The 25,142-nt window shown below is 34.2% G+C and overlaps 1 protein-coding gene across 1 annotated transcript in view; it reads right to left on the bottom strand.

Moving 5' to 3' along the window:
- The window catches only part of LOC142324499 (uncharacterized), a 55,352-nt gene that overhangs the window by 7,929 nt on the left and 22,281 nt on the right, over positions 1-25,142 (bottom strand). The window contains exons 3-7 of the mRNA XM_075365326.1: positions 19,304-19,510; positions 18,155-18,312; positions 17,739-17,904; positions 7,894-8,088; positions 554-762 (exon numbers count right to left, since the gene is read on the bottom strand). Coding sequence (XP_075221441.1) covers positions 554-762; positions 7,894-8,088; positions 17,739-17,904; positions 18,155-18,312; positions 19,304-19,510 — 935 coding nt within the window. The remainder of the gene's footprint in view (positions 1-553; positions 763-7,893; positions 8,089-17,738; positions 17,905-18,154; positions 18,313-19,303; positions 19,511-25,142) is intronic.

The raw sequence follows: 25,142 nt of genomic DNA, 5'->3' as shown, positions 1-25,142 counted from the left end.
TAAACTGGAATTTGGTAAGCTGTTTTTTAAAATTATATATAATAATTATTATACCAAATGATGCCATATTAGAAAAACTCATCCTTAAATATAAATATAAAACACAATTAGTTGTTACAGATTAATTCCTGACAATCAATACTTCATTTTTACACTGATTCAAAAATTCCCACTGAACAACATCTTAACGTTAAAGCAGCAATGATATAAGCATTAGATTAAAATACTGGTTATATTTTTAACATGCTTTACATTTTACACTTTTTCCTTACTTAGTCACTAATTTTAAACTTGATTTCTGTAACAGTTTCTTATATTATTTCCATTGCAATATGTCTCTCTTTTTGAATACTTATTTTCATTAGAAGCAATTCATTGCTTCCTTCAAATATCACTGTTTTCTTTTTAAACCTGTTCCAAAAATGAACTACATTATTAGATCTAAATATTTAATGAGTTAAATTTGTACAGATTAAAAAACTATAGAATGTGATGAATAATCAAAGTAATAATATAACATTAATAAAAAAAAGGATAAATTTTCTGTGATTACATTTCTTTAAGAGGCTTTTCTTTACAGAAAACTAGATTTTCAGGACATCCCAACTGGTCTAAAGTCACACACAGTGTTGAATAGTAATCTTCTGTTAATTGTGCCATAAAAGATGTACGTAGTTCATGTGAAGTGCAGCAGTATAATAAATTGACAATATCAAGTGCTGGTGAACCATAACGGGCCACTTGAAAGTCTACCAGACATACCTGTTGATTACAAACAAACTAATGATACACATAAAAAAGATGGCATAACAATAATAAATATTTGCATTGAAAAAAGTAATAATCATAGTAGTAATACTAGTAATAATACAGTAAGAAAATTTCTTAAATCCCCCACCAAAAAAAAAATAATTTTAAGACTGATAAGTAATCTCAATAGGACAACATGTTTTATTAGAAAGTAGTGAACACAGTATGAGATAATTTACAGATCAGGATGAAACTATATATCATATGCTCTAAAGAAGAGCTTTTTCAATTGTACAACTTGCAATTATAAAATCATTAATACGTTGCCATGAATTATAATAAATTGGAGGCTGCAGTTTATTTAAAAATATAAAATCGTTCTTATTTAATAGAGCAATATCAATAAATGTTTTTTCAAAGATATTTTTATTTTATGATGTAATGTGCAGAAAATTAAAAACATTTATTTGGGATAAGTGGAGAGTAAGTACAGGCATTAAAGATATTGCCAATAGAGATGAAGAATTGTTACACAAAAATATTATTATTGTAGTACTAGTCACAAAAGCCAAATGATCTCCCTGTAGAAGATCAGGATGAAATTTTGAATAACATGAAGTAGCAGCAGAAATCTTAAAATTGGAAGTTACATAAGCAACATATGAAGAATATGAACAACAATATATCATATGAATGATATGAAGAATGGAAGCCTGTGGTTACAAATTAGCTGCCATCACAAATGATTTAGTGCTTTCAATGAAGATGGATTACAAGTAATATTATAATCTACAAAGGTTAGAGTCTCCAAAAGATTTTTTTAATACAACCATGATTACAATCCTTAGAAATGTAATGCCATAAAGTATTTAGATCACAGAGCAGTTAGTTTAATTTTGCATTCATCAAACATTCTTCTGTGAATTTTGAACAAAAAAATATGTAATAAAATAGAGTAAGTTTTTAAAGAAGAAAAATATGAATTCAGGAAGGGAAGAGGCCACAATAGATATAGAAAAAGCATTTAACCATATTATTTGTTTTTTCCATATCTAAAAAAATACAATAAAGAGATGGCCTAGTGAAGTTTTGAAGTAGACTGAAGAGATCACGGAATGAACTGATGGGGAACATGACTCTATTTGGATTTAGGACTTGGCTGCCAGAAATCACCATGTTTGCTATGCTTACTGAAGGCCAAGAAGCTAAAGACAAGACACCTAATTAGAGATCAAAATGATAGGGTGGTCTTGCTGGGCAAAGAGCTGACATTCAAGACAGGACTGATGTTCATTATAACTGTAGACACTTCTAAAGGGGAAACGCAGGTTCTGATGTGACATCAAAAGGGTGGTAGAGAAGATCCTGGCTTAGATGGAGATGGTAGTTTTTGGTTTGCCGGGGAACATGACAGAAATGTCCAATAGGAGGTTGCTAGACTATACTGGAAGAAGGAATGGGCAAATCTTCGGGGTCCATTTCATCCAGAAGTCCAGACGAGGAAAGAAGACAACGAGAAGGGCCATCAGGATGAAGATGCCACAGGAGGTGACTGAGAGCAAGACTTTAGTAGTCAGATTGACTGGTAAATCTTACACCGACCTATTGAAAGTGGTGAAAGAGCAAGTTCCAGTGGAGGAGATCGGTGATGTACTGTCGTTGAGAAAAGTTGACAATAAAGAGGTTAAAATCAGAATAAAAGCTGAGACAAAAGCTGTGAAGGTTCTCAAAACAGTCCTGCAAGATAAGGTGGAAGATATTGAAGTTGATACAGGAGTAGATCCGATGGAAAACTATGGTGGATATACAGGACATTGAAGCCAAGATTTATGAGTTGATAATTACGGAGGGTGTATCTAAGACCATTGAAGCTGAGGAGGTACTGAAGCTAACATCAGTCAGAACTGTATATGGAAACACAAAGAATGTTATTGTTATATAACAGAAAAGGCTGCCAAAGCAATTGTGGGCCAGAGAATCTATGAGTCCATTGTTGTGTGCTTTCAAGGGAAGGGAGGACAGACGTTTCAGATGTTGGGAGTCTGAGAATGCAGCATCAAAATGCAAAACACTGAATCAGTCTGCACTTTGCTTTAACTGTGGCAAACCAGACCACAGAAGGGACAAATGCACTAAGACAGTGATATATACTTTTGTGGTAAGGAGGGTCACAGTACAAGTAATAAGCTATACGAGAACGGAAGATGAGAGTTTTGAAAATGAGGAGTAGTACTCCTCATTTTGAAAATGAGGAGTAGTTTTGAAAATGGCAGCACTCCCTCAGGAATGCTGCCATTGGCTGCCTCTTTAGCTCAGTGGCAGAGCAGCGGTCTTACTGCCATTGGCTTCCCAGCAACTGGAATCCCTATGGTGAGCAGTGGTGAAGGTGATGGTTTCGTCTTGGTGGACGTTGGGATCTGGTAATGTTTAGCTGTCATCACTCCCCTAACACTACTTTGGACGTCTTCAGAAACTTTGGTGAAGTTTCCAAGCCCCTGGTGAAATGATAGTCGTTGGAGGGGACTTAATGCTAAGTAGATAGAATTTGATGGAAACAACAGGAATCATAGGAAAAACTTGCTAGGTAAGGCGAGTAGGCAGTGAGAGTTCTAGTGTGTGAACTGCGATGAAATCCCTCTTTTGAGAGTTGTAGCTCTCTACCCTGGATAGACTTAACACTAGTGTGGTTGTGCCATGTCAACAAGGTCAGTGATTAAATGATTGGATGGTTGCAGATAAAATCACCCTTAGTGACCACCATTTTATCCTGTTTGATGTAGCAGTGATGGGAAGGCAGCAAATACAGCCAAGAATAAGAATTTTCAGGGAGGGCTACCTAAGACTGAAGCAAAGGATAGCTCCAACATGGATGGAAGCCTATCTGGACTCCAGATAGGCTATCATAGTAAGAGAAGAGTATGAACAGACTGGAGTTTTAGAAAAGGCAGAATCTAGGAGTATAGGGTTTACTGGTGGATCCCGGAATTCTCCACCCTCAAGAAGGAGTACTGGACTACAAGTAAGATGCTCTAAAGGCAAATTGTATGGTATCGATGGCCATCTCATCATTACCACCGTGGATGCCGAATTTAGAGAAAAAAGGCGTTTATATAAGTTGGCCATTGGATCATTTAAGAGAGAGAGAGCAACTGTTTGCAGTTTGACTGAAACATTTGGGTTAGAGGCTATCAAAGAGTCACTAAGCATTTTGGCCGAAGGCTGCTTCTAATTTGGCTTCAAATTTGAAGCAGCATCAAGGTGTGCTCTACCCTGAAAGTGTTGACATAGTCAGGGAAGAGACAGTAGCAGACGATATTCTAAGATTCATCATCAAGGAACTTTTAGCAGCTACCAGGAAGATGGGGTTGGAGAAAAGCCCTGATCCATGTGGAATACCGTTGGAAGTTGTGTGTATTATGTTGGAGGTAGCTCCATTCAAGATATTGGAGGTATTTAACCACATTTTGTTTTATGAGTGAATTTTGAATGACAGGAAGGAGTTACGACTCATCCTATTGAAGAAGGCAGGATGATCAGTGCATGATCCAGCAGTCTACAAACTGGCTACAAATTATTATTAACATATGTGAATGAATTATGTAACATAATTTACTGATTTGATTGGCCATTAAATAATGGTCATGTGACCTCAGGGAACTTTAAAACAGAAAAATAATCCTACAATGTTCCTTAATACTGGCATTATTCAACCAATCAAATTATAATGACATAATTACATTAAATATAGTTATATATATATTTACTCAAATACATATAAAATCTATAAATAGTAATTGAAATAAATCAATAATACTCTGATATATTATACAAACCTGTAATATGTAATAATCTGTATTAAGTAGAAGTTACAGATAACTTTGTTAAAAATGAATTAATAATTGACAGAACAGTAATAATAGTAATAATTTTTATTTTATTTTATTTGCTTTGTTTGTGCAACAGAACAGTTATACAAAACCTTTGTATGTTGCACAATATCACATAAAGTCACAAAAAAGCAGCCACAAGTCAACAACCCACATACAAATTAAAAATACAATAATCAAAACACAATAATAATAACAAGAATAAAAATAATAATAACAATTATACAGTCAAATACAAAAAAATAATAATTAGAACTTTAAAAACGGTAGCTATGGAGTGATAATAAAAACACATAGATGAAAACATACAAAAACAAAAACATATACCATTCCAAATATACTAATACCATTCCAAATATTACTAATACATTCAAAATAAAACAAGTTAGAAACAATAATCCTTAAAAAACAACAATAATTTTAAAATCATGAAAGTGAGCATTACACCAAGGGCAATAATCCATCGCCACGTAACCCTCTCAAATTTTTAATGAAGGTTGTCTCATCTTCCCAAAAGCTTAGCTTATCCTGGAACTCTACTGCAACACTGGTACACCGTTCAATTGGAGACACGGCGGAATCAACCGGGATCACAAATTGCTTAAAAGACCTCACCGACCTGGCCTGGTTCCGCGAGACAACATGGTAACGCGTCGGAAGTTTATTGTGCAGAGCTCTATAAAAGAAAACCAAGTCAAAGTACGTTCTTCTATCAGATAACCTGGAAAGGTCTAATCGCCTCAACATATCCTCTCTACTAGCGCCAACAAACAATCTCCAAACTTAAAACGCATCCAGTTCAAGAATCTATTCTGAACATCCTCAACCAGATCAGAGGCAAAAACTCGTGTACTATTCCACACCACGGTCGAGTACTCCAAGCGACTCCTCACCAAAGATTTGTACAGCAGGTTACAAGTGGAAATATTGTTAAACCGTCCACAAATCCAAAGGACAAGACCAAGGTCCCGGCGTGCTTTATTGACAATCCGAGCAACATATTCGTGAAAATACAACTTCGTGTCAAATAAAATCCCGACCAATGTCGGGGTCAACCAATGTCTCAGTGACAATAGCATGCGTACCAATCCTATAGCTGAAAACAGAGCTCGACGTCTTACGAGACAAAGTCAAATGTTTGGTCTTTCGAAAATTCAAGGGCATACAATTGCGGTCAGCCCACTCACAACCTTGTTAATATTCAATTGTAGCAACAGGTGATCCATACAATTCCTGATCGGACAATATATTTTGACGTCATCCGCAAACATCTGAAAATTGCACGTCAAAAGATTCCTGATAACATTTATAAAAATAATAAAAAGAAGGGGACCCAAAACAGAGCCTAATAATAATAATAATAATATTCATTGGGGATTGTCTTACTAGACTTTTCATTGATAACTAGTTTTAATTTACATCTATTAACAGATTGACTGCCATGAGAGTTATTTTTGCCTTAAATTATAATTTTTTTGGCCTCAAAATCATGGAGAGATAAATATATCTCTTGTGGCACTGGGTATCACTTTTGCCTGAAAGAGCATTCTCTTTCTTACCTCTCAAACAATACCTAAAGTCTAAAACATGCAATAAATGATCAATATTTTAAAAGAATATGTTGACTTACCAGAACAAAGTAATATTGCTCTTCATAAATATTAGTTTGTCTATTATTTTCCAAGTTGTTAACACTAAGAATGTTCTTTTATTCACTTCATTATTTCATTTTTTACTAAAATGCATATTTTGTTTTAGTTTCATATTTAGTTTACCACTAAGAAGTTTTTTACAATTATTATTTTTACTATATTATTATTTCAGCTGACTAATATTAAATAAGACACTAAACTATATTGAAGAATATTCAAACAAATTTTATACAATTACAAAATAAAGTTTTTACATCACACTTTTTGGCTTAGATGTATGTCTTGGTGTTAAACATGTCATGCACATGTTTATTCCACATGCTTCACATCCTGTTTTGACTTGCCTGGTCTTGCGCTGTGTTGTTAATTGCACAATTGATGTTACATACTTTTTGTAACAAATCTTACATCTAGCTGGTTTGTAAGGTTTTATAATAATTTGTTTCATCTGTGGGTTAACAATAAGTATTTTCCTACCAATAAACATTCCTCTCTAAATCTGATTATGGTTATATTCTTTCCAGTCACAGTTTTATAAATGCTTATAGCATTTTTGGCTGTAGTATTAAGCAGAATTTCAAATATGATTTTTTGGTATCACTTTTGTGATCTGCAAAGTGATATTAGTATACATATCACTTTGCAGAGAGTATATTAGTAAATGATATATTAAGCTAAATGATCCCACTTAGTCAGCCAAATCAATTAACAATTTCGCTTTGTTATAATCCACAACTACAGCTAGTCTCCTAATTTCTTTACCTTGTTTAATCATGGTATATGTTTCTTCAGTATGTTTAGTGGAAAGCATTAGCACATCTTTCTGATCTTTCCACTTTAAAACAACTACATTATCACAATTTTTTTATGCGATCAGCTCACCTACCTGCAATTTAGTGTCAGTTACAATTTTAGGATTCAATTTTCTATTCTTTCTAAGAATGCCAACTAAATGTGTGGTTCTGTTAAGTAATATGACAGTCAAATCCAGACTCATGTACCAATTATCACAATATAACATTCTTTGGTTCTGCTAATTCCATCACAATTTGTTTAGATATCTGTCCCTGAAACCCTGCTCTGTCTACTTTACCACTACAAACTCATACAAATAATGTGTAGCAATCTTTTTTACATAATTTGAACACTTTTATTCCATACTTGTGCCTTTTTCCTTTTACATACTGGCGGAAAAAATGCAGCTCAAGAATGGGATCATGATCTCATATATACAAATATTCTCATCCGGATTAACACACATTCTAAAACTATTAACTACCTTATTAATCATTCCTTGTACTTTATACAATCAATGATTTGGTGGGACCTCCTCATTATTAGAATAGTGAAACAAACTACATAGTAACTTAAAACGATTTTGACTCATCTTGACTACAGGGCTACAATAAATATCATTGTTTCGCCAGTAATGGGTATTGATGGCAACTGACATAGATCCATGTATAAAATTAAAAAAAATTCTGGTGATTAAATATTATTAATTCTCACTAGTGAAAGATACTTGAGGTCTATTAAAAAATAAATGGTATATCTCCTAATGGATTTACCAGTTACAATAGTTTGATTAATGTAAAACTACTCACTTCTTGAATATATCCAGAATTATTGTATTTAAACATAATATTGTTAGACCAACAGTCTCCATGACAGAGCACAGCAAGAGGCTCTCTTGGCTTAACCATTTCAACCATACTTCTAAATACTGAATCTCCATCAACAAATGATTTAAATTTTTCAATGTAGTCTGCCATTTCTATACCAGTGAGTTTTTCTTTAACCTGTATTAATTACACACATAAACAAGTTACATAACTTAAAATAAATATTACGATGTGAACTGATATCTAATTCATTTTTAAATTGGGGCAGCTATATTTAAACCAGTTATAGTAACACCAGATGCGATTCTTTTAATGGCTGGGTTTTTTCAGCCATTAATTACTATGTTTCATTATATATAGTTCTATACTCTATCACAGTGCAACCCCTTCTGTATTCTGAGAGAATGGCTTGTTGCTTTGTTTACGGTCTGATTGGACGTTTGTTTGTTGGTTGTAGAGAACTACTACGCTATTTACTTTATTAGTTATTGTTTATATTTTCTTTATTAGGTGATTTGTGAGTATTATGTCAGGAAAGGAGAAGCAGAGTAGTCCCAGAAGGGTAAACAACCCACCTCTGTTAGTGAGGTATTGACTGAGGTATGAATTGATGATTTGTCTGCATCTTCAGGAGAGGAGGAACCTAGGGCTGGTGTTTTGGGTGTTTCTACCCCAGCCAAAAGAGATGAACTTAGTTGTGAGTTTCGTAAGGTTCTTGGACGTGCAGGAAGATCAGCTACGCTTCTGCGAGAGTTCAACGAATGGTATGATAAAGTGTGAAATTTTTAGAGGGTCCTAAAAGTGGTTCAGTGGGTTTATGAAAGGTGGTTTCCTCTAGATTAATCTTATTGATCTTAAATCATTTTTTGTAGCCCTAGTTGAGGGATATGAGGTTTTAGCTGCTACACTTGTAGAATTGAGAGAGAGGTTGTGGTTAACAAACTTCCTGTGATTGTGCCTTAGTGTAAGCCTATTATTGAGAGAAAAACAGGAGGCCAGTTTGACCCCCAAACAACCGGAGGTTGTTTTCGTAAATTTAAAAGAGGGGGTGACAATTAAGACAGCTAAGGAGATTAAGGACGAATTTCTGGTCGTCCTTCATGAAAATTCAAAATGTACGAGAAACAAAAAAGGGAAAACAAAATGAGAAACAAAAAGTGAAAAGGGAAACAAAATGTACGAGAAACAAAAAATCGTTGCTGATAACAAGCAGACTATTAAGGTCATTTCAGACTCCCTCGAATTCAGGAAAACCGACATGAAAGTCGAACCCCTAGGATCATAGTTTATGATATAGATTGGCGTTTATCTGAGGATGAGCTGATGAATATTATACATGAACAGAACACTCAGATGACAGAGGAGGACTTTAAGTCTAACTGCCGATTACAGTTTAAAACAGATAGGCGCAAAGCTGAGCGCTACCAGGCCGAGTGTGCCAGGCTCCAGGCTGAGCGTGAACAAGGTAAGTCCTGATCTCTGGAAACGCTTCGTTGCAGAAGGCAGGTTGTTTTTGACTTTTCTTCTTGTAAGGTCAAGGATTATTTAGATGTCCAACATTGTTTTGAGTGCTACCAGTATGGACACAGAGTGAAGTTCTGTAAACAGCTGGTGGCAGTATGACCACATTGCAGTGAGGAGGGGCACAAACATGATGAGTGTCCTAAGAAGTCAGAGGGTCTAACTTGTGCGTATTGTAAGCGTGCAAATAAGGATTTCAAGCACTTTGTGAGTAGTAAGAATTGTGGTTTTTATTGGAGGGCTGTGATATATATATATTTAAATTATTTAGCATTAAATGGTTAAATTCGGTCAGTTAAATGCACAAGGTGCTTACATTGTACAGATTGAGCTAGATGAGGTTGCTCTTCATACAGATTTGGATGTTGTTCTTCTTCAGCATCCATACGTTGTGTCTGTTGATCTGCCAGGTTTTTCTCATTGGAAATGATTCTATTGTGGTTCTGATAGTATGTCTCCTGTTGTGTGCAGAAAGGAATTAGATTGCGTCTTCCTACGGCAGCTCTCAGATATTCATCATGTTGTTGTTGTTTGTGTAGATGTTCAGAACTTGGTTCTGTTGCAAGTTCATATTTTCACTACAGAGATCCTGCTGATCGTCATCTTGAGGTCTGGAACAAACTTCTTAGATTCTCTGGTCATAGTTCAATCCTTATTGGTGTATTTCAATTAAGTTTATATTTAATTATTATCGTTTTTGATTTATTGTATTTATACTGTTATTGATGTATAATATTAATTTAAGGTTTTGTATACTCTGGATAAAGAATAATTTGTCATGACACGAGTGTTTTGTGTTACTATAACAATTCCAAAGATATGAAATTAAATATAATTATCAGTAATAAAACAGTCAATTTATCAAAAAGGGTAAACAAAATACAACGTATAAATCACATAACAATGATTATAAAAATGTTAGTGGCTGTAAATATAATGATATAAAGGATTTTTAAATACATCCATAAGAAAAATAATTATTAACATTAAGTTATACGGCAAGTTTGATAATCAACAGGAAGTTGATAAGAATAAAGAATTCAGTGTGATAGATTTAACATTGCCTGCATCTTCATTTAATGTATTGGAAGAAAATATTGATGACCTTATGAATAATATTTATAAAACTACTGTTCAGTTTACTGAAGAAAAAGTGACTGAAGATTCTGATGTATTTCAAAAATCTGTTAAATTTGAAACTCAACCTCTAACTTTAAATAATAATAACTTACAATTCTTTCATTTATTTATATGTATTAGTCTTAAAACGCAAAGGTTAGCTATTATAGAATTCCATACAAAAAGGTTTCAGAAGCATTAGCTATTGTATATGAAAATTATACTTCTAGTAAAAGGGACAATACTATGTTTTCTTGTACTAAGAAAAATACTACTTTTATTACAATAATGCTGTTGATAATAATAATAATAATAACAGTAATAATATTTTAAATATAGCTACTTCTACTATTATTAATGGTATTTATACATTTGAATGTCAGTTACATAATGTAGACTTAAACAAAAAAAATTTAGTAAATTAAGTAATTGATAAATAAATATTAACAAATCATTCATGACAAATACATACAATAAATCTAAATAATAAGAAAATAATATAAAATCTATAAATATTATTCAAGGTAGTTAATTTAATTTATATTAAACCAGCTCCAGATAATGCTACAATAAGTCAAGCATTAATAAAATGTATAAGTAAATATTTGACATTAAACCTTGATGCAAATATTGGTTTACCTACAGATCTGCTAGATTCATTTGATGTTCAAATCATAGATTCTGCCTTATTGTTAAATCAAGATTCATTGATAGAAATTATATAGTACAGCTGAAATTAAATCTGTAGAATTGATTGATGATCTGTTTTCTAATTTATTTGAGTTTTTATTTGTATTTATGATTTGATTCCATCTAAGTATTTAAATATTGCCTCTGTGGCGCGAGTGATAGTGTCTTGGTCTTTCATCTGGAGGTTGACGGTTCAAATCCCGGTCAGGCTTGGCATTTTCACATGCTACAAAACTGACATTTCATCTCATCCTCTGAAGCAATACCTAAGGGTGGTCCCGGCGGCTATAAAATTAATTAATAAACATTTAAATATATTTATTCACAATAAATTAATAGATGGAAATTCTTCTGATTCAAAGAACGACATTTGTATTGTATTTAATACCGATTAATCGGTACAAAGTTGTAATCTAATTTTTGGACAAATGTTAAAAAATATTATAAAATGAAATCTTGAAATTGCATTACGACTATAGGAGACATGTTGTTATCAGTTGATGAAATGATAGAAGTTCAATGTCTTCTTACAGTGTAGTATCTTATTTCTGTCGTTCCACCTGGTATAAATCTACACATTGGTCATGGAAGTTTGGAAATATATGACAAAGCAAAACTCAGATTCAACATCTTGGTCAGCTATCACCTTTTAGAGTAATTCCATCACCAACATTTTCTGCTTACGCAATAGACTTAATCAAACTAACAATTCATTATGGCAGGCAGAGGTATGAAACTTTAATTAAGTCATGCATCACTCTTATTCCCATTTTGGTGATTCATGGGACAGTGCCATTAAAGGTAATTATCATATGCATCGCTTAAGAGGACAGATAATCTTTGTCTTCAGGAATTATACACCGTTTACAAATAGAAGCCTGTTTCAACTTCCGACCTATTTTTACTATTTATATAAACAACAGAGGACGAAATGATTCCGGAACCGATTTAAACTTTCTCCATACTTAAAATCTCAATTAAGAAAATCGGTTTGCGCCTCCACGTTGGTTCGTCTGAATAACCAGTTAGAAACGTGGAGATTTCTACTGGTGAACTAAATCGGAATCACCTCTCTGGATCACATCCAGAGTTATAACTCGGGAATTTATTCCCACCCAAGGCTGACTTGCCTTTGAAAGTCAAATATGGAAGGTCTTTTAAGAAAAAATCCACCGTCTGGTAAATACCAGAGAAGGCTGCACTCGGATCCGGTGGGCAGCTGCTTAAAAGATAACAATGAATCGGAGCATTTGGAAACACCCAAAAACAACACAACTTCAAAATTGAGGATAAGACACAAGCAAATAAGCTACATTGCCACTCACAACATTAATTCTCTAACTCAACCCGGCAAACTAAAAACTCTAACAGACATAATGGACAAACAAAATATCCTAATCGCAGGACTTCAAGAAATGAGAAACACCGATCGAGAGCCGTTTGAATCTCAGGGTTACAGAATTTACAAAGGAATCCCCGGGAAACGTGTGATGAAGAATTGCCCACAGTTCGGAACAGGATTTGCAATCAATCTTAAAATAATTGACTCAGTCGTAGAATTTAAGTCTTACTCCCCCAGGATTTCAACCTTAACCCTAAAATCAGCCAATAAATTCTACACCATAATAAATGTCCATGCTCCCACCAATGACAAAAACAATCTTAAAAAAGATAGAGAAGAGATGGACAAATTCTGGGAACTTCTTGACCAAACTGCAAACAACATAAATAAGACCCACACCAAGATTTTAATAGGGGACTTTAATGCCCAACTTGGTAAAGAACGAAGATATCGTGATATTATCGGAAAATGGCCTGCCCAAAAGAAAACTAACAAGAACGGCCAAAGACTTGTCGAATTTTGCAGAAACCATAATATGATCTCAAAATCCACCTATTTTATGAGAAAACCAAACAAATTGAAGACTTGGAAACACCCAGATTGGAAAAAAGGGGAATGGCAACTCGATCATGTTTGCATGGACCGGAATTATCACAAGGAGATTTATAATGTAAAAGTCTTGAGAGGAACAGATACTGGATCGGACCATTACTTAATTAAAGTTAAAATAAAATTCACCCCGCATAAAAAGAAAAAATCCCAACCTAAAAACAAAAGAGCTTATGATCCACATAAATTAATAAACAATGCCATCTTTGAAGAAACAACAAAAAAAATCAAATTAACTAATAATTTAAAAGAACTGACATCCCAACTGAAAGAAATAGCTGAAGAACTAGCCTCTATAAACCCAAGAAAAAAACACCAATGGTGGAATGAAGAATGTGACAAAGCAGTCAAAGACCGACACCGGGCTTGGATCAACCACCAAACCCAGAAAACTGAAGAATCTAACCATGAATTCACCAAACAAAGGAAAATAACTCAGAAAATTATAAGAGGAACCAAGCGACAAGCCCAAAAAAACTTGATTCAGCAAATAGAAGAAAGTTCCAAGAAAACTAACTTCCGAGACTATTATAAAATTTTTGGTCAGGCTCTTCAAAGATATGAACCACCCACCCTTATGCTGAGCCAACAATTCAAGAAGTTCTCGCAGCCTTAAATGAAATAAAAAACTACAAAGCAAGCGGAGAAGACCAGCTTTTCGCAGAACTCTGGAAACACTCATCAGTTTATTCAGTCAAAACTTCCCTACATCTATGCCTCGTGAAAATATGGAACGAAGAAAAACTTCCAGAACACTGGACCACAGCCCTCATTCATCCATTACATAAAAAAGGGGATAAAACTAATCCGGAAAACTACAGAGGCATATCTCTCCTGTATTGCACATACAAAATCCTGTCGAGAATCATATACAACCGATGCAAAGACCAACTTGAACTGGAACTTGGGGAATACCAAGGGAGATTTAGGCCATGGAGAGGTTGCCCAGAGCAAATAATATCCCTAAAATTTATGATGGACTTATATAAAAGACGGAAAAACAACTAATAATCACCTTCGTCGACTTTAAAAGGGCCTATGATTGTATACACCGACCATCCATGCTGAATATTCTGAGAAACCTGGGCCTTCACCCTAAACTCGTAAACATGATAAAATTAACTTTAACCAATACCCAGTCCAGAGTGAAATTCAGAGCTGAACTCTCTCTACCCTTCTACATAAAAACTGGATTGAGGCAAGGAGACGGCCTCTCACCACTCCTTTTTAACTGCGCCCTCGAATTTGTCATGAGAAAATGGTATGAAATAAATCCCAAAAATATAAAAATGGGTACTAAGAAAAACTCCATCACACTAAATTGTCTAGGATTTGCAGATGACCTCGCTCTTTTAGCAAATAATATTCAAGAAGCCAAAACACAAATCATGAGCCTTCAAAACCTAGCACAAAAGATAGGGCTTCATATCTCTTTCGAAAAAACTGAACTAATGGCCATAGATCCTCTGGTAATAGAGCACATTACGGTAAACAATCAGAAAATTAAAATAGTAAAACAATTTATATATCTAGGGGAAATAATAACTTATAATTTAAATGAAAAAGTGACATGGCAAAACAGGACAAATAAAATGATTAAATCCCAAAAATTAACTTGGTCAACATATAACAAAAAATGCCTTTCTGCTAAAACAAAACTTAAACATTATAAAACTGTAGTACAGCCAGAAGTCACCTACGGAAGCGAGACCCTTTTCAAAATCACTCAGAAAAACCGAATTGAAAAAATTCTGAAAATAGAGAGGAGAATTGTCAGAACGTGTATCAATAAAAAACACCAAAAAGAAGGCCAATGGTGGATTGTGCCAAATGAGGTGGTGTATCGAGAAATAGAGCCTGTTACTGATACTATGCGGAAAAAAAGAATATCTTTCTTCGGTCATCTCATAAGGACACCGGAAACAAGACTGTCAAGAAATATCATTGAAAAGCTCTGGTTCCAAAAGCTAGAAGTAGGATGTATCAAAGAAATTAGAGAAGATATGAAAGAATTGGGAATTTCCCTGACTGACCTACAGAATAAAACTAGAAAAATTACAAAGCTAAAATATAAAAGCATTAGATTTAAACAAAAGGCAGACAAACGACAAAATACAACGAAGAGGGTGTTTACGGATGAAGAAAAGAAAGCAAGATCTGAAGAAACAAAGGAAAACCAATCAGATCAATGCAAGATGTCAAACACAACGACCAATCACAAAGAGCTCGTATGGCCGTTGCCAATGTAAACAAAATCACAACTGATTAAGTAACAAATTTCTTTGAATTATATTTAACAGCTGAAACTAAGTAATAACATTTTTAGAAATAATAACATCCAATTAGATTACAAACAACTAGAATCCGGATATAATTCTAAATGTATCTTAATATGAAACAATGGTAACCAATCAATCAATATTTAGAATTAGGAAACGAACACAGTTTTCTTTTTTTCTTTATTCCAATGTTAAATCTGCAAGAAATCTTTATATGATCTCTTAAGGCTCCCTCAGAATTAGATTTCAAGATTCAAAAATGGACAGCCAAATCATCATAATATGAACCCCCATAATAAATATTAGTTATGAAGACAATAGTTAGTAAATTAAAACGTTTAACTTATCCATATGTTTATATTTATGAATGTAATGTTTTTACCTTTGTTAAAAACAGTCATATATTCTCAAGAAAATAACATTATGCATCTATATTAATAACACAGAATTTCTTGTCATCAAATCATTCATATAATCATCTAAAGCAATGCATAACGGTGGTTTCGGAGGTTAGAAAAAAAAAAAAAAAACGAATACTTAGTTGTGTGGTGTCAGTGTTAATATTTGGTAATTTTGTTCTTTGCTTTTACATAGCAAAGAACGCTAAATGACCAAAAAACGATTGTTTGGTCATATATATGTAAAATAATAAACTAACAAAGGATTTTTTGGTCATTATGTAGGGATATTATTTTCTGTGTATTTGGTTATTTCGACTTTTTTTGTTTGCGTAATCGTAAGTCTATCTGGTCTATAAGAAAGTTGGGTGTTTTAATTTATTTACTGTAATCATATGGTTTTATATGGTTTATCATATGGTTTTTTTTAAAAATAAAATACAGATGTTTTAGCTGTTAAATATAATTCAAAGAAATTTGTTACTTAATCAGTTGTGATTTTGTTTACATTGGCAACAGCCATACGGGCCCTTTGTGATTGGTCGTTGTGTTTGACAGCAGCCATCTTGCATTGATCTGATTGGTTTTCCTTTGTTTGCATTTCCATCTGATTTATTAGCCTCTTATTTATTAAAAAAACTGTACAAATTAAAAATAGATACATAGATTTATTAAAAATAGATGAAAACAATCTTTGATGCGGGTTATATATCGTGCTAAAATTTTTTTTATCGTGTTTTTTTTTTAATAAAATATAGATGTTTTAGCTGTTAAATATAATTCAAAGAAATTTGGTCGTTGTGTTTGACAGCGGCCATCTTGCATTGATCTGATTGGTTTTCCTTTGTTTACATTTCCAAATTAAAGATGTACAAATTAAAAATAGATGAAAACAATCTTTGATGCGAGTTATATATCGTGCTAAAATTTGAGCTCAATCGGTGCAGATAATTTTGAGTTTTTGAAGCCGTACACAAACGAACTTAAAATTTTTATATATTGTTTGTAATCTGATTGTATGCTATTATTTCTCAAAATGTTATTAATTAGTTTCAGCTTTAGTTAATGTAGGGCTTTAACAGTTTACATTGGTAACAATGGAATGAGGGATTCATCTGGAAACAATTTTCCACTTTTATTACATAAATTGTTGAAACAAAACTAATGCTTTCTAATTTGTTTCATTCTACTACATTTTGTATGAAAATATGTTTTTGAAATAAAAAAAAAGAAGGGAAAAAGTGTCTGTCTGGCCACACAGTTCTATACCCTGCTTGGCTAATAGCCAACCAGCCAACATATAGCAATCATACTACTAATAACTATAATTAATATTTCCTTAAAATTCAAGTGTTTGGCTGAATTGAACATGGTAGAGGAAAAGTACATGATATCACTGATTTATGATAAATAATTGATTTTTAATTATGTCTTATCATATCATGAGCTGATAGCAGATTCATATGAAAGTTTTACTTCTTTCAAAACTTCTTTATGTAATTAGATGACTTCATAGTTTGTTAAAAATGTATTTAAGATTACATCACATTTAATGTGTGATTGGTGAGAAGAAGTAAATTGCTCATTCCAACAGTGAAAACTATAAAAGTGAAACTAGACTGATAAAATCAGTCAGAAACAAATTGGAAAGAAAATATAAATATAATGTATGCTGTTTAAAAAATCTTTGCTAATGACTACAAAGAGAAACATAGCAGTGCAGAAAAAATCAAATATATGGCAATTGTTATAATTAGTAGTTAAGTAATTGATTTTTACAATATTTAATGTACTGGTAATAGAATATTTATATTAAAAATAAAAATTTTAACTTAAATAATAATTGTTTTAAGTGTATGATATATTTACCATAGTAAGAGCATTTCTTGTCGCAGTTCTGTAATAATCTCTGTACCAATCTTCATTATCAAGTGTAAAATAAACTTCATTAACAGATTCTTTTACTAGATGTTGAAATTTTTCTGGTTCTCGATATTTCATCGCAAATGATAAAGCATGAAATCTTGCTAGTATTCTGTAACAGAAAATATGTATGTAACCTGATGGTTTTTAGATATTAACATGGTTCTATCAATAGTTTAAGGCTATGGGCTCTTCTATACTGCAGCTATCGAATAATTTATTAACAACCAAACAAATGTTTGGTTAAATTTATGTAAATTTAAGTAAAAATTTAAATGATTAATATTTAATAATGCTACAATATCAAAAATTAATTTGTAGACATAATTCAATCTAAAACATTTTCTCTTAACTGGCATTACCTTAAAACCATTGTGCACTGATCCAAATTTAATCCAGTTTTACGGTCTGGCATATCAAAACCTCTTGCTTTAAGATCTTCTAGAACGATTAAATCATCTTGAGCTAGATGACATTTTGGAACTGAAGAGAATTTTATTCCCCCTTTACAGTTTTCTTCCTGTTTAAATGTGAATAAAATATTAATTATATCATTTCACTTTGATTAACAGATACAATTCTATTACTAAGATATCCTTTGTAGAAGAAAATACTGTGACTTGTTTTTGTTATTTGAGGAATAATAACCTTTCTGATTGTTAGACTATACAAATTCTAAATATTAAAATTAAGAATATCTATCTCTTAAAAATAAAATTATCATATTTAATTTAAAATCACTGCATTTATTATAACCTCTGGGAAAGAGCCTGTTTAATCTAATAGTAATATCAGTCACTAGATGGAAATTTTGTGCAAACCCATTATAGGATTAGTAATTCCTAGATAATTTCACTGGTAACACTTCAGCTTTAATTTAACTTTTCCTAGTACCTCTATAAAAAAATATTTTGTTCTCTCCCAACATCTGTTTTTTTGGTGGTGTTATCCACCACCTCACTTTCACCTATACACATTTTCCAATTGAAAGTTAAATAAAACTCTTGCATCATAAAAACAGAAAAATTAATATTTACTATCAATACTTAGCAAAAAATGTATACCAGTACTTAGTTTATTTAAACCTACTTTGTTTCTATTATAATTGTTTGGTTCTATATTCACGTACATAGTATGCAAACTACATCATTTGGCTGTAATTGATGAATTTATTAGTATCAACAATCAGAAACAATTTTTGCTTTTAAAGGGGAAATGATCTGACTGGTCATTATTTCATAAAACTTAATCTTATTATTACTGCCTAGATGCAGAATAGCAGCTGATTATATTACTGAATTGGTTAAGTAAGTCTTCAGACTGGTGATCTTCCACACAAATTTACAAGTAATAATTAAATAAAACAAACATTTAAACTAATATGTCATTATTCAAGGACATCAAACTGAAAAATGAAATATTACTTTAATAGAAGTAATATTTAAAAATTAAATTGTAAATAGTTTGTCTGTCCTCCAATTAGTATGAAATAAAATTAATAATAATCAAACCTGAAAAGAAAGTAGAGCTGGAAGTGCTTGTGTATAAAAGGCGACTTCATTTTGAAATAATACATCTGATTTGAAAGCTTGCCTTCTAACAATACTATCAGGTAAACACTTAATTATAAGAGATTCTTCTGAACCATCAGTAAGGTTAATGACTACTCTAAACAACATTGCTGTATAATTATCACCTCTTCTTGATCCTGTTTCAACCTAAAACAGTAAAATATTCAACTATATTCAAAGCAGTAGAATAAATTAAAAGAGTTATAAATTTCATTTATATTTAACTATTGCGCTACCTTTCAATGGAGAATAGACTGAAAAGTTTCAGTTCAGTTGGAATCTTTTACATATCAAGCAATTTTGGAAATGGACAAAGGTTTTTCGTAAAGATGCCTGAGCATGCTCTCAGGTGGCTATTTAATATCCAAAGAAAAAGCTTTTTTTATAGTGTATATTTGTTGATGAAGAACAGATGGTTTGAATATGCTGCTTCCATCCGTAAAGATAATCTAATTCCTCAAACGCCTGAGGTGGTGACTCAGGTGGATGGGATGAAAATCTACAATTTGAGGATACACTGCTGTAGATGAAGTTTTCTGTTGCTTTTCAGAATCCCTCAGGATATCTTAGCCACAGAAGGAAAAAAGAAAAATCTTCTCTTTCTCACAATAATTCTTTTCACTCATCCTTTGACCATCTCTCCCCTGTGAGTTTTGAAACTGATTTTTCATTTAAGTAGCATAGTTACAATATTTGGACAAAATAATGACATAAAAAATAGATAAGTATAAGCCAGAACAATTCATTCAGAGCAAAAGCCTGGAAGTATCAGAACTACATTTAAGAATTAAAAAGAGATATTGAAAATTGCTTATATAGCGAGTGTTGGTTTGTAGCATTAAAATATCGGTGTAAGAAGAATATGAGAGTGAGTCAGTAAAGTACAAGATGAGGAATTTTACTTGGAGAGAGATGTTTAGATTAGAATTTTGTAAAATTAAGAAAATGTTTGTGAGAAATATGATAGCATTCAAGTGCTGTTTTTTTCCAAAGACTAACTTTTTATTCTGAATTTGGTTGGTAGCATATTTTCATGAATTACAGATCATATTAAAAAATGTTTGTGGTTAATTATATTTAATGTCATTTAAAATCTATATGTTGTAACTGGAGATATAAACAGAACAAGAAGAGCAAGGATGAAAATGAAAATAGTAGTAGCCTTTACTGAGAACTGAATAATGAATTAAAAAGAGAATTATTCAAAACAGAAGAAAAATGGCTTGTTTCCATTTCCAAATCCTCAGAGACAACTTTAGAAAGAAAAGAAGTGTGAATTAGAGTACAAAAGTAACACTAATGAGGAGTAAATGGTAAAAGAATACTAACATTAAAAAAATTGACAGTAGATGTGATAAAGTGATGGTACAAAGGGGAAGAGATATGTTAGAAGTAAGAAATATGAAGAGGAACTGTACCAGTTAAATAGAATACCAGTTGATCTCCTTTTAAAAGATCAGAAGGAAATGGAAAATTAGGATGAATAATCCTAAAGACAGAAATTACACAAACAATAAAGAGTGTGAAAAATATTGGGAAATCTCTGATGATGGAATAGCTGCAATTGCAAATGATTTAATTAATTTAATGACAAAGGAATACAAGAATAATGGAATTGCGTAATATGAACTGCAATAATGGGATGTGATAAGAAGATTTTCTTAAAATAATCATAATTGCAATCTCCAAAAACGAGGTGCAGTAAACTACCACTGGACAATAAGTTTAATTTTGCATTCATCAAAGGTTCTGAACAGAAAAATAAATAATAAATTGGAGTAAGTTGTTAAAGAAGAATAATCTGAATTTAGGAACAGAAAGAGGAACAAGAGATATAGAAACATTAAAAGGCCATAGATATGCTTTCAAAATTGAAAATTGATTACATAATTTTCTTGAATAAGAAAACAAAGGAAAATTATTTTTCCCAGAATCAGAAAAAATAAAGGATGTACAATCTGTGGTTTGAACTAGGCACAGGTTTAATGCAAGGATGTTTTGCCTATCTTCCAACTTGTTCAGTATCATATATTTTAAAGATAAAATCAAAAATATTTAGAAGAGAAAGTGTTTAAGGAAGGAAAATAAATTCTATACATTTTACAGGCACTTGATGGTTTTAGGAAGTGAAACGTACAATGTTTAAAAATACTTTTGAAGTTAGATAACATTATAAAATACAATTAATGTAAGAAAACAAAAATAATTAGAACCAGAGATAATAAGCCAATGAACTTCTATACAAAAGGAGGAATAGAACAAGTGAAACAATACAGGAATTATAAATCATATTAACGAAAAACTGTAAAAGTGAAAAATATATAAAAATTACAATAACAATGAGTAAGAAGGCATTAATAAAAAAAAAATAATAAACCTTTAATTCTTTCGGTTAAAACTGTAGCGGATTTCTAAACAGGCTGCTAGGCTTTAGCCTACGTCAGCAATTTTCGTAGGCGGAAATTTTTTTCCGCGGCTAGTATCAACTTCGCCGAATTTCTTATCTCTCTATCGGTTCTCGGTATTGGGCCGCACGGCGACATAGCCGGACGGTCGTCTCCCAGATCACATCGATATAATATTATCTCCCTGTTTCGAGATTCAGTTAAGTGTAACCGAGAGGACAAGGCAGGCTCGAGGAGCACTCTACCAGGTGCTGAACCGACGAAGTCCAACCTCGAATCTAATTAAGATCTTACTTTTCAGGATCTACGTGATTTCCATCATGGTATACGCCTTCCCGGCCTAGGGAGGACTGGCGAGCGCACAACTCTTGAAGAAGCTGGAGGTCGTCCAGAACATCGCCCTCAGGACGATATTCGGGGCCCCTTGGTTCATCAGGAACTCAGCTCTGCGCAGAGACGCTAGATTGCAGACAGTCTGCCAGGTGGGTCTCGAGCAGGTGAAGCGGTTCTACAGCTCTGCTGCTGCTTCCGAGTTCCAGCACATCCGGGACATCTGCAGGGAGGACCCGCAACCACAGGTGATCAGGAAACGACCACATGCAGTCTTGGACGAACCGCCGTAAGGTAACGGCCGGCCAGGTAAGCCATGCTGGCTTAGTCGAGTGGAAGCTTGTGTTGCGTCCGACCGCAACACAAGCTTCAGGTATTGTTGTGCGCTCTGTCTTATACTGTTTTTTTTTTCGGATCAACGGTTTTATATCTGATTTTTGGAATTGGGAATTGACGGTGGAAAATTTTCGGAAGTGTTTTAATATAATTTGGTGATTTTTGGTTGCGGACTGACCTTTTTATTGAATTTTTTATCTGAGTAGCCTTATAGCTATTGGCAATAAGGTTCATAGTTGACTGCTGGTCGCAGTGGTTAGTGTGTGTTAGTAGTGGTGTACCTTGAGTTGTTTTCAATTCGGGTCTAGCTTATCTGTAGTGGATGGCATAGACAATTGTAACTGGCATCGACTGATAATATTGTTTATTATTATTCAAGTGATAAGCTTTTGATATTGGAATTAATTTAATTAATTTCGGTTGTTCAGAGATAAATTTTGCAAGTCAAGCGACAAGCTCTGGCTTGTTCGTGACGTCATTGAAATACAAGTAAACAAGGACTTGTAAAAATTTTCAGAAGTTTTACAGTGTACTAGTAGAAATTTTTCTAAGTGTTTGCGATACTTTACACGGGCAAACTCCTATCCTCCATATCTCCTATAGTTTTTACCATAGAACCAAAATTCCCAAATATCTATCCGAAACCAAAGATTTCTGACCTTCTGACCCCCCTCATATTTTGACCCCCCCAAAAATTTTTGACCCCGGATTTGGACACATACATTTTACTTCCCCCCCCCCAACAACCCCCCCCCCCCCAAATTTTTTGGGGGGTACCCGCCCGTGTGGGGTATCATAGGACTCGGAATCAACCCCTGATTTCGAATCCGAGTCATGAGAAGACGAAGCTCGCTTCCAATAGAAGATAAGGCCTCTCCAGAGGCTGGGCCCTCGAGGGGAACTGCCGGAAAGAGGGATGGTGTTTCTGAAGTCTCAGAAGACATGGACATTGCAGGATTAAATCAAGGAAAAGCAAAGTGGAAGACAGTAAAGGGGAGAACCGCCAAGCGGCCGAGAGCAGGCTCATCAGAAGAAGAGGAGGCCCCCCTTAATTTGAAGGAGGTTACGTACAGGCTGGGTAATGCACTATTACAGCTTAGGCAACTAACTGGCAAGGCCAGTGTAACGGCAATCAAGGCTCATGAGAGGGAGCTGACAGAAATTTATAAAGATTTACAACGAATAAATGATGAGACTCCAGACACAGTCGACCAAAGTATGCAAACCGAAAGTCATGGCAGGAACGAGATGTCAGATATTCTAGATGTAGAGCTGACAGATGAACAACTGATAGACAGATTACCCACACGATGGTCAACCTGGGTAATGAACAGGCTGACCGAGGAGAAAGATCTAAGACCAGGAGATGACAGCTGTTTTTTCATCGATTTGAATGGATTAAAGCCATCCAGCCGGTATGCTGGGACGGCACCTGGGGCAATGATCTTACAAGACTCCACCATCCTCGAAGATGGAAAGATCACAAATACCGGAAGTAGGTACACGGTAATCTATGATTCTAGAGAAGGAGATAAGATAATGGCCTCTCATATTATAAAGGCCTTACGAAGAGCTGTAGGTAAGCTGGAGCCAGCTGTCTTTGTGGTTCCCAGTGGTCCAGCGGGCATCATAGTGAGGAAAATAGTAATATACATGATGAGGAAGGGTAAGACCTTGCCGAGGATGTTACTCCCCAGCCTGAGCGAACAAGGGAGGGCAAGGTCGAGGTCGGTATCAACAAGAAGGGGAACCCCCCTGGTCGTTGAAAGTAAAACGGTCGTAGTAAGGGCCCCCGGTAAATCTTATGCCGATCTGTTGAAAACCATGAAAGAAAAGGTTAAGGTTGAGGAGGCCGGCGAAATACTGTCAATTAAACAGGGAAGGGATCAACAACTAGAGGTCCGAATTAGTGGGGCGCAGAAGGCGGGGGAGTTTTCCTCCCTGCTGAAGAACAGAGCAGAGGATCTCCAGGTGGATATAAGAACAAGAGGAGACCGTAGAACAGTTGTTCATGTAAAAGACATGCTAGGCGACACTACTGAGCGAGAGATCAGGGAAGCGGTAGAGAAGGTACTAGGACAAGGAGAAAACTTTCAGGTCACATCACTAAGGGAGGCATTTGGAAACACAAAAAATGCCACGGTGGTCACAAGTCAAAGGAATGCAATGAAATTAATTGCAGCAAGGCTGAGAGTAGGGTGGGTGAGTTGCAGGGCCTACATCCGGACGGATATAGAGAAATGTCATCGATGTTGGGATGTCGGTCACAGCAGAAGAGAGTGCAGAGGCCAGGACCGTTCAAACCTCTGCTTCAACTGTGGTAAACCCGGCCATGTAATTAAAGATTGCAAGGAGGCGACCATATGCCTGGACTGTGGAGCCACTTCACATAGGACCGGGAACCCGTGCTGTAACAAAGGTCATGACTAAAGTAATACTAATTAATAATAATAGAAGTCGCTTGTCTTGTGATCTGTCTGAGGAGACTGCAACAAGGTACGATGCCGACTTCTTGGTGGCCACGGAACCAAATGTGTACTTGGCGGCCAGGGGACATTGGGTGACTGACAGGAATGGGGATGTGGCCATCAGAAGGATTGCTGGCAATGTGGACTACAACCTGTATCATAGGGGTGATGGTATGGTAGCCGTAGAGTTAAGCAATATAATAATAATAATAGGAATTTACATTAGTCCTAATTGTACTA

This window comes from Lycorma delicatula, chromosome 5 (genome assembly GCF_047948215.1).
Source record: "Lycorma delicatula isolate Av1 chromosome 5, ASM4794821v1, whole genome shotgun sequence".
Lineage (NCBI taxonomy): Eukaryota > Metazoa > Arthropoda > Insecta > Hemiptera > Fulgoridae > Lycorma > Lycorma delicatula.
Note: the sequence above shows the minus strand (reverse complement) of the source record. Positions and strands in the feature narration are given on the sequence as shown.